This window comes from Pseudochaenichthys georgianus, chromosome 21 (assembly GCF_902827115.2).
Source record: "Pseudochaenichthys georgianus chromosome 21, fPseGeo1.2, whole genome shotgun sequence".
In the NCBI taxonomy this organism is placed as follows: Eukaryota; Metazoa; Chordata; class Actinopteri; order Perciformes; family Channichthyidae; genus Pseudochaenichthys; species Pseudochaenichthys georgianus.
The window spans coordinates 6,633,138-6,644,204 of record NC_047523.1 but is presented as its reverse complement, the minus strand read 5'-3'; the positions used below and the strand labels follow the sequence as shown (position 1 = coordinate 6,644,204).

Genomic DNA, 11,067 nt, shown 5'->3' with positions numbered 1-11,067 from the left:
AATCAAGATAATATTTGCATTAAAGGGAATAAAATGTCTTTGGTAGGAGGAGAACCGTAACAACCAACAACAGTTTAATTCTTACCATGAGCAAAATCAATACTAAGAGAGGGCAGGACCTGTGTATATGACTGGATTTAACTTATATCCCCTTCACTATGTATCCAATATAGACTCGGAGAGCCAAACAACAGTTAAATTGGAAGACGGCGATTAAGCTCATAAATGCATCATACCGAACTGACTTGCAATTTTCTTTAAAAATCATAGGATTTGATTTTCCAGACTATTTTCCATAAGAGTACATAAAACTAACAAAAGCAGAAACCCTACTCCACTAAGACAATATGGCTCATGTTGTTGTCCTGACTACCAGCCTAGTATTTCATTGTTGAGTGTGGGGTATTTGTTGCGTTTAGGCTGAACGCAGGTGGCGAAAAACAAATCTCCAGGTTCACTTTGACATTTATAAAGAGAGACTTGGCCTTTATAATTTGGAATTGAAAAACGCACGACAATCATTCTTCTCTGACATTATTACCAAAAACAAAAACAACGCACGTGCCTTGTTTGCTACCGTCGACAGACTAACTAACCCCCCAGTGTCAGTAGCCTCTGAATTTCTAACCACCAGGGCGTGCAATGATTTTGCCTCCTTTTTCACTGACAAAATTCAGAAAATCAGACAAGCAGTCAGTGCCTCTGCATCAGGAACAGCAAATGTGTTGTCTCTGTGTCCACTTAACATCAATTCAGACATCATTACATTACATTACATTACATTGCATTTAGCTGACGCTTTTATCCAAAGCGACTTACAATAACACAATTCCATCAGATTAATGATAAAAACCTAGAGGACATTATTCAACTTCTGAAATCCTCCTCCTGCTGCCTTGATATTATTCCAACAGGATTTTTCAAAGATGTTTTGCCCTGCATGGCCTCAGAACTACTTCATATAGTAAACAAATCTCCTCACTCAGGTATTTTTCCACAGGCCCTGAAAACTGCAGTCATTAAACCGTTCTTAAAAAGAATAATCTAGATGCCTCAGTAATGAACAATTACAGGCCCATATCAAACCTGCCATTTCTAGGTAAAATCATTGAAAAAGTTGTTTTTCAACAGTTGAGTAATTTCTTGCATTTAAATAGTTGTTTCGATGTGTTCCAGTCAGGCTTTCGTCCAAACCACAGCACTGAGACTGCTCTTGTAAAGGTCTTTAAGGACATCCACTTAAACACAGACAGTGGCAGAACTTCAGTGTTAGTATTATTAGATCTCAGTGCTGCGTTTGACACTGTTGACCACAGCATATTACTAGACCGACTGGAAAACTGGGTGGGACTTTCGGAAACAGTTCTAAATTGGTTTGAATCCTACTTAAAGGATAGAAACAACTTTGTTTCTATAGGTAAATACACATCTGAGTTGAGAAATATGACATGTGGGGTTCCTCAAGGCTCCATCTTGGGGCCTCTTCTCTTTAACATCTACATGCTACCACTGGCTCAGATAATGAAGAACAACAAAATAAGTTACCATAGCTATGCAGATGACACACACATTTACGTAACAATTTCACCAGGAGACTATGCTCCAATTCAAACACTGAGTAAGTGCATTGAACAAATCAATGACTGGATGTGTCAGAACTGTCTCCAATTAAACAAAGATAAAACTGAGGTAATGGTTTTTGGAGCCAAGGCAGAACGTTTAAAAGTTAGCGCTGAGCTTCAGTCTGCAATGTTCAAACCAACAGATAAAGCCAGAAATCTAGGTGTAGTCATGGACTCTGACCTGAGTTTCAACAGTCACATTAAAACAGTTACTAAATCAGCCTACTATCACCTAAAGAATATATCTAGGATTAAAAGACTAATGTCACAGCAGGATTTGGAAAAACTTGTCCATGCCTTTATCTTCAGTAGACTCGACTACTGCAATGGTGTCTTCACAGATCTCACTAAAAAATCTATTAGAAAGCTGCAGCTGATTCAGAACGCCGCTGCTCGAGTCCTCACTAACACTAAGAAAGTGGATCACATTACTCCTGTTCTGAAGTCTTTACACTGGCTTCCTGTGTGTCAAAGAATAGATTTCAAAATACTGCTGCTGGTTTATAAAGCACTGAATGGTTTAGGCCCAAAATACATTACTGACCTCCTGCTAAATTATGAACCATCCAGATCTCTCAGGTCTTCAGGGACTGGTCAGCTTTCTGTCCCCAGAGTCAGAACTAAACATGGTAAAGCAGCGTTCAGTTATTATGCTCCAAATATCTGGAACAAACTCCCAGAAACCTGCAGGTCCGCTGCAACTCTTACTACTTTTAAATCCAGGCTGAAGACTTTTCTTTTTGTCGCTGCTTTTAATTGAACTATTCATATCTTAAACTGCACTGTAACTTTTATCCATGTACTTTTTCTTGTAATGTTTAATTGAACTATTCATATTTTAGACTGCTCTGTAACTTTTATCCATGTATTTTTCCTTAATGTTTATTTTATTAGCTTTTCTTTTTTAATGCTTAATGTCTTTCATTTTTTTTTGTAAAGCACTTTGAATTGCCTTGCGTTGAAAAGTGCTATATAAATAAACTTGCCTTGCCTTGCCTTGCCTTGCCTTGCCTTGCCTTGCCTTGCCTTGCCTTGCCTTGCCTTGCCTTGCCTTGCCTTGCCTTGCCTTGCCTTGCCTTGCCTTGCCTTGCCTTGCCTTGCCTTGCCTTGCCTTGCCTTGCCTAGGCATGCAAAGAAAACTGACAGCTGAAACTAAAAGTATGTCATCACTCTTCAGAAAGTCTTATCTCCTGATAACATCACACTGTCTGTCAAACACTGACTCAACACCCGGAGTGTATGACAAAATAATTGTCTGTTAGGTACCTCGAAGCTTTAACATTCCATCCAACCGTGAGACAGAAAGAACACGCTGTCCTTTGTGATGATTCAGCTGGTATTCCTATTGTGTATCTATTTGTGATTGACACTGACACACAGTGTACCCTTTCAAAACAAATAGTATCTGATAAGAGAGCAGGGACCGCCCCGGCCTGACAGACCGCTCACCTTCAGGTTTCGCTACATTTAAAAGGAGCAGCAGCTCACAGTGAGGCTGAGGATCTGCTGCCCAGTACACAGTAAGTGAACCTTTACTGATCATCTATGCATATATAAATACATACATTAAATATTTTCAGTAATTTTTCATTGTCACACCTCAACACGCCTTACAGTTGCAATCCCATTTGAATCTCAGGTGTGTGATTTTAATTTGGTGTGTGAATTGTTTTATCTTTTTGTACAGGGGATCTGTGGAAAATGTCTGGACACCACGGTAAATAACTGTTTTGGTCTATTCTCATCCCTATATAACAAATGCATTGGATGTGCATCACATTTACTAAATATAGATTTTTTAACTTCAATACCAGGGGGACACTGTGGAAGAGGAGGTCATGGCCATGGTGATCACGGCCATGGTGGTCATGGACATGGACATGGTCATGGTCATGGTCATGGTCATGGACATGGACATGGACAAGGACAATGTGGTCAAGGCGGTCAAGAACATGGACAAGGACAATGTGGTCAAGGCCATGGACAAGGACACTGTGGTCAAGGCCATGGACAAGGACAATGTGGTCAAGGCCATGGACATGGACAAAGTGGATGCCATGGAGTGAAACGCAGGTGCAAGCCCAAGCGTGGACGCAAGCATATCAAATGTCACAAGAAGGGAAAGGAATGTCACGGGGTAAGACTCAACAGTGCCGTTTTTTCCACAGAAAGTAATTTTTTTCAGAATTCAGAGAAACATGATAAAAGATGTTTGTGTAATCCAATTGAATGAAAGCCGGAATGATAAAGTATGGCTATTTTATAATTGATTGCCATTTACAGGAAACTAACATTACAAATTACCTTGAGATTTGGTTTCACTTGACATACATACAAATGAAATAGAATACGCTCACATTTAAAAACAGTAAAAATCCTTGCTCAGGTATCAATAACTCATATAATAATAATAATACATGGGATTTTTATGGCGCATTTCCACTACAGCGCGGAGCGCGGTTTAAGTGTACCATGCCGTGCCCGGCCCGTTTTTGGTTGCGTTTCCACTAGGCGTAGTTCCGGCTCGCGGGTACTTTTTCACAGTTTTTCTGGCTCTCCAAAATCGAGGTTCTTTCTGGGCCAACAACCGGGCTGAGTATGCTAAACTAGTGAGAGAATCGCTGGCAACTACAACAAAATGAACATATTTTACCGTGATTTAATTGTAATACACGTTTCAAAATGATGCCGAATTAAAAACATACTGTTACCGATTAGTAAAAACCATGAATTAATGCTTTGACAAGTCTGCAGACAGACGGCAGGCGAAAAACCTTTTAAAACGTGTGTTACTGAATGGAGATTGGCTAAGCTAACGCAGTATATGCTCCGACCGTAGGCTGATGTTGGTTTTGTGTTTCGCATTGAAGATGACGTCACGGCTCCGCCTACACTGTGTTACTATAGATACTGGCCCAGTTCCTAAACTGTAATGGAAACGCAGCATAAAGTGAGCCTGGCCTAACAAGGCCTAAGCCATACCGTAGCCGAGCGAGGCCCTGCATTGGAAAAGAACCTAATGCTCAGGGACGCTTATCCCTTTATAACCTCAGGCAGTCACGTGTTCCTTTCGGTAAACATAGTTTTTGTAGCCATTAAAATGTTTTGGGATGATTATGCATCCGATTATTAGTTATTAATTTCCCTGCAACCATCAACACAATGCGCAGTTTATAACACATTTTTGTGGTAAAGAGATGTTCAGGTAAATCTTATGGTGGCCGACAGGTGCAATCCTGCTCCAATGGCCCAAAACACAATGTTAAGGTTAGCTTATAAATCCAGCTGTTGGAAAGGGTATGGAAGCAAATGAGAGAAGAAATACAGTCATCCAAGTCTGATCGAAATGTTTCACTCTCATTTATTTTTGTTACTAATATTACATAACTTGTTAACTCACAGTATACATTCTGTTTAGAGTGCATGCAGAAATTCTCCTTGTAAAAAAAAAAATCTTCACATTAGAATTAGATTTACGCAACTTAGAAAAGGTATCCTAGCAAGACATTTATTTTCACCTGTGTCATAAGCCCAGGAGATAAAAATATAAAATGAAACGTGCTCTCTTCTGAAACATCCTTTCCAAGAGAAAAACCCTGTCCAACTCTTTTGTCAGAAATGTAATGATAAGCATTGCTGTTTGAATTGTTGATTTAATTTTTTTTCCTGTTCTCCTGCTGCAGTCCTCCAGCAGCTCCTGCAGCAGCAGCAGCGACTCCAGCAGCAGTGACTCTGACTAGATGAACGTTCCTGGGCAGGAGAAAAACAACACAAGTTACCACCTGCAAATCTTCAAATTGAAAAGTTCTTTGTAACTCATAAGCATTTATGTCTCATAAACGTCAACAAGATTTTGTCAAAACTGACTTGTTCACTGATTGTAAGGCTTTTTATCAAACTAAATAATAAAGTGAAATCAGAGCTTGGAATTCTTTTTATTTTAAGAAAAGTCACTGTATTTATGTTAACCTGTTGTTAACCGACGCACCCTCACCATGGTCGGCACCTGGCTGGTACTTGTCGCTGACCCGACTCAAGAGCTCCATGTCTTGCGCCCCCAGTGGTCTCGTATGGAGTCAGATTTGGGTCAATATTCTGCTGTCAATCAAAGTCAGTCTAAAACGGCTTCCACCACTAAATTGAGCATTTAAATGCCACAAATATGGCTACACTCTGTATATGTTAAATTAACAATGGATCAATGTGTAAAATTAGACCTGCTATGAACTCAGAAAATATATATCTTTACAGCTCCCTTTGCCTCTACAAAGACACGGTTTGCTTCCGATTCAAGTGTAATGTTAATTGTGGCCCAAACACAAATCACAAATAGTAAACCAGAAAGAAGTTATTGAATAGAACATGAAAGGTCCTTTTCAAAATGGATTCCTAAATCTAGAAATATATTCATCATTCAAAGACACACTAACAACACTGAATTCATTTACTTTACCAACTTTATCCGTTTCTTTTGCAGTATTATGTTTGTATCATTTATTGATGAATTCATACATTACATTATAATTTTTCTTAATGTAGTCCTCAGGCAGCGACTCCAACTAGATGAAGAAGATGCGAGAAGAAACAGATGGAAACCTTCATCCTGCTACCTGAAGCTCTGGCCCCCAACCTGGGGTCTGCAGGGCTTCATGGGGTCTGCAGGGCTTCATGGGGTCGCAAGGCATTTTACATTTTAAGAGTTGTAACATAACTAATAAAAAAACTGAAGAATGTGCCTATGTCTCAGAGTTTAATCCTTTTTTGGAAAGAACATTTAAAGAATTGGGTAGAGTTTGGATTATTATTTAAGATATAAAGTTGTTTTGAATCGGTTTTTTTGTCAGGATAATTAAAATAGTTTGTTTGTTGTAATAATCATTCTGGCCTCAAGAGGCTGATGAAGTTCTATTTCTACATCCCTGTGCATTAAATCACCGCCACCAAGTGTTGAAAAATAATATGTGCAAGATAAATCTAAAAATAAAACTGACATGCAAAAATTAAACATAATACTCCTACGTCATCAGGCAGTCTCCCACACAATACAATCTATGTACAGTGGGTTTACAGAAAATTGATTGGCAGCCATTTTGGTAATTGCTCAAGTAATAGAAAAACAATAAAACATTTTACAGATCCAGCTAGTACTTGTAAGGAAGTATGTTTTCCACCACTACGGTACGGTATGACTGATCTACCCCCCCCCCCCCCCCCCCCAGTGTACCTTTTCTGTCCATCATTAAAGCTAGTATTTCTTACCTGCCTTTTAACTCTACATTTCATTTGACGTCATGGTTTCGTATTACACTATGTGTGTTATCTTTCACTGTGCATTCATATTACCTTTATGTACCCAAGGAGTGTTGAGCGACCTTTGTTTGGCATTGACTTTACTAATAGCTTCATCCTGTTACATTCACATGAACCTAGATGTAGTCACCTGCTCATTCATACCATTTTTTGTCTCTTAATAATGCCATTTCATCTTTGACACATAGATACGTCTGATAAGTGTACTAACAAGGGATTAATACAATATTAATTGATGTTATATTTCTTTCTGCCTGATTAAAGTCATCTATATGATTGTCGAGAAGGGATATGTGCAGAAACTCAGCTTATATTAACACAATCTCAAGATTAAAATGTATTTAAATATTTCAAGTGTTATGAGATTGCAAAGGGTCAAATATCTCTAACTAGTGGACTAAAAGATTATTTGTAAACCTGATTTTTTCTTGCAAATTCAAATCGTTTTTTGTTTGGGTGTGGGAATCCATATCTCAGACTGCACATGGTTCCTATTGACTGTATGTTAAAGATTACACAATCACACCCATTTAGCTCACAAAGCAGAAATGTCCTGATGGGTGTTCTGGCTCTGCCCTCTGTGAGGTGGCCTGCAGATAAAAAGGAGGTGGAGGCGGTGTGATCTGCTCTCCTGCACACAGTAAGTTCACCTCCGAAACTCAGCTGAGGATTCTCTGTAAGGTTCTGAAATACAGAATGATTGTATATATGTGTGTTACCTAAATTAACTGTGCTTTTGTTTTCTGTTTTGCTTTAGCAATCTTTATCTGAGGTTTCAGAATGTACGGAAACAACCAAGGTAAGTATCAAAATCACTGTCTATAAAAAAAAAAATGGATTACAGACCTGATGTTTAGTTTTGCTCAGTCCTCCTCCTTGTGTTTAGGAAACCACCCTCCTGGTTACCCAAACCATCCTCAACAGATGCCGGGGGGGTACCCTCATCCTCGGGGCTCTGTCCCACCACCAAACTACCCCCCTCAACACGGAGGCCAACACGGACCAGGACCGGGTTATGGGCCAGGACCGGGTTATGGTCAGGGAACTGGAGCTGGTTGTGGACCTGGTTTTGGTCAAGGCCAAGGACAGGGCCATGGCCAATGCCAAGGTCAGGGTCATGGGCACGGACACGAACATGGGCATGGACATGGACACGAACATGGACACGGACAAGAACATGGGCATGGACACGAACATGGGCATGGACATGGACCATGTCATGGAGAGGGCCATGGCCATAAACACAAGCATGGTCACAAGCATGGCAAGTGCCACAAGAAAGGAAAGGACTGTCACGGGGTAAGATTCAAACATTATTTTTTATTAATGCATGTTGGTTATATTTACTAAAAAATTGAAAATAAATATATATATATATATATATAAAAAAGAAAATCTGAGTTTATCACATGATATCAAAGAAGTATTGTATTTTTGAAAATAATTCACAATATTGTTCAAGAAATAATGACACTTTCCTTACATTTTGTGTGTGTGTGTGTGTGTGTGTGTGTGTGTGTGTGTGTGTGTGTGTGTATGTGTTGTGTTCTTCCCCCCTGCAGTCCTCCAGCAGCTCCTGCAGCAGCGACTCGGACTAGATGAAGGTTCCTGATTGGATGAGAAACAAGACAAGCAGGAAACATTTTCCTCATATATTACAATCAATATATTACTGTTAAATAATTCTTCATGTACAATTAAAAAATAGATTATGTATCAAACATTGTATCGCTGATGGTGTTTGTGTGAATGCAAAAGTGCTTTCTGTATATGAAAATGCTAGTAAAGTAAACTTGCAATGGCTTAGTTTTTTCATTTGCTTTTTGTAAGGAACTATTACGGCAGTGCATGCTTTTGATATATTATTATTTGAGCGCTCTCTTGTGTTTTACATTTCATCGGACCTCATGGTTTCATATTACACTGTGTGGGTTAATTATCTATCAGTGTGTATTCATATTATCTTATTCACCCAGGGAGCGTTGAATTAAGACCTTTGTTCTGAGTGATTTTGAAGACATTGAATCACTGCTAATTAGATAAACTCACACAAACCTTTGAGTGCTTCTGTATCTAAGATGATTCACCGCTCTTAATCTATTACCTATCAACACAGATATCGGCAAAGCTACTGGCAGGCAGGGCCCGGGCATGTCCTGGAAAGAGTTGAGAGTGCCATACGCCCTTGAGCTGGACCCAGCAGATATCAGTTTGCAGATTGTTTTGGTTTGGATGATTGTGGTAGGCATGGTGATGAAGCCGGGGGAGATGCGCGTCTCTGCTTTGGTGATTTTGGTGGGCGTCGTTGAGGAGCGGGGGTAAAGGACATGCTGCCAGCCCTGCGTATCGCCTTAGTCTGGTCTTTGAAATCCAGGAAGGAATCGGTGCCAGCCCTCTATATCTCCTTCTTGTGTTCCACACTCCAGGATGGTGGGCGAGGTGAAAGGGTGAACGGAGTATCCTCAAAGGCGTTGACAGGGGGGGGGGGGGGTGACGGGCGTGTGGACTCCTCATAGGTCTCCCATAATCAGAACATTCCTCAGGCGGGTGCAGTGATACTTCTTCAGGGTTTTCTGCGCGATGTTGTGTCTATCTCCTGTTTTGATTCCTCTTGCCGCTTGTCCTTGGCAGAGGGAACAGATTGATGACGCAGGCAGTTGAATATGTTAGAGATAAACAATTTCACTCCTGACTTGTTCAGGCAAACTCCATTTGCCTTGAAAAGATGTCTGCGGTCCCAGAAAAAGTTAAAATTGTCAATAAAATGCACAGAATGGTCAGTACGGCAGTTGAAAGCCAGGTGTTCAGTGCAAACAGTCTGCTGAATCTCTCCACTCCTCTTCTGACTGGCGTTAGAGGGCCACTGATGAACACCTCTGCATTTAGAGAGCTGGCAGTTTCCACAGACATTTAAAGTCTTTTTTCAGCACTTCTGACTCTTATTTCACAACATCATTTGTTCCAATATGTAGTACACATTCTTCACAGTCGGATGTTCAGCCCCAATATGCAGGATCTTCTCAGCCAAGTCAGAGACTGTATCCTTGGGAAAACAGAGTACTTTGGTGTTGTTCTTACTACACAGACCTTTTACATCTCTTACAGCAGAGTCACCCACAATCAGAGTTTCAGGCACAGTCGTTAGCTTTCCCTCTAGCCTTTTGGAGTAGCTATTGGTCCTTACCTTGCTGTGTGAAGAGGACGGGTTATCCAGGGTCATCAGAAAGAGATCTCCGGCTCTCGGTCAGCGGAGCGTATCTGTTCTGGATTGGCACATGGGTGGTTAGGAGGATTTTTGTAATTCTCCCTTTAGCAGCTGTCCCACTGCTGTTTAGGGGTTGAAGAGGCGCTCCTCCTGGGTGATAACAATGCAGGCCAGCCGGTCGCATCACATATTTCAGAGTGTTGGGCTCTGCCGTTATCCGTCCTCCCAAATCCCATGAAAATGATTTACTCTTAGGCTTTGCACCCAGAGAGTTCCAGGGAGGACCACCACTTGTAGATTTATGACCCGGTACACAGCCCTCCCTGTTCCTTGGGAATCCTGTAGCTGCTAACTAGCTGTGAGTTAGCATACCCCTTTTTCATTATTTTTGCAACACTGGTAAAGTGGGTCATTCCCCACGACATAGTCCATTCACCTTCCACGTTAACTTCCAACCGTTGCATTTTCATTTCCCAGCACGGCCATCTTCTGTAGAAGTTTGTGGAAGTCATCTGTAGAGAACGGAGGCATTTTTCTACCAACTAGCTTAAGCTAAATAGCATGCAGTAGCCTACCAGGCTTTAGCTGTTGCTAGGCCACGCTACTGTAAGACTGGGGTCGCCGTAAAAATGTTGAAATATGGCTTGAAACCCTCCGTCTATTTACGAAGATGAACTGTCCCAGTGATAGGTTAATGTCCAGGAGCCGCTGCTCGAAGTTTTCAGCAGAATAAGAATAGGAAAATCAGCCATAAAAAGTAAGCAGAGGCAGGAGCAAGCAGAAAAGCGTCTGCACTGTAAGAAAGATAACACAGCTAAGACGTTGAGACCACAGCTTTCCGCTTCGGCAATAGAGGCTTTGAACACCGACCACTTCTGGTTCAATGTCCCCAACCTCCACAGGAATGCCCGAAAAGCTCCGCCGGAGGTG

General features: G+C 40.9%; 1 protein-coding gene across 2 annotated transcripts; it reads left to right on the top strand.

Moving 5' to 3' along the window:
* Positions 1-7,522: 7,522 nt before the first annotated feature.
* On the top strand, positions 7,523-8,601 carry LOC117466253 (holotricin-3-like). 2 transcript variants are annotated; one of them, XM_034109397.1, is made up of 4 exons: positions 7,523-7,572; positions 7,690-7,731; positions 7,819-8,231; positions 8,495-8,601. In XM_034109397.1, exons 2-4 carry the CDS (start codon positions 7,713-7,715, stop codon positions 8,528-8,530), a joined length of 468 nt encoding a protein of 155 aa, XP_033965288.1. In that variant the 5' UTR covers positions 7,523-7,572; positions 7,690-7,712; the 3' UTR covers positions 8,531-8,601. The 2 variants fall into 2 exon arrangements, with proteins under 2 accessions (XP_033965288.1, XP_033965289.1); XM_034109398.1 differs by having other exon boundaries at positions 7,572-7,608.
* The last annotated feature ends 2,466 nt before the right edge of the window (positions 8,602-11,067 follow it).

Excerpts from the sequence above, each read along its gene's own strand:
- LOC117466253 (XM_034109397.1), top strand. Across the intron at positions 8,232-8,494 it reads AAGGAAAGGACTGTCACGGG|TCCTCCAGCAGCTCCTGCAG; the intron begins GTAAGATTCAAA and ends TCCCCCCTGCAG.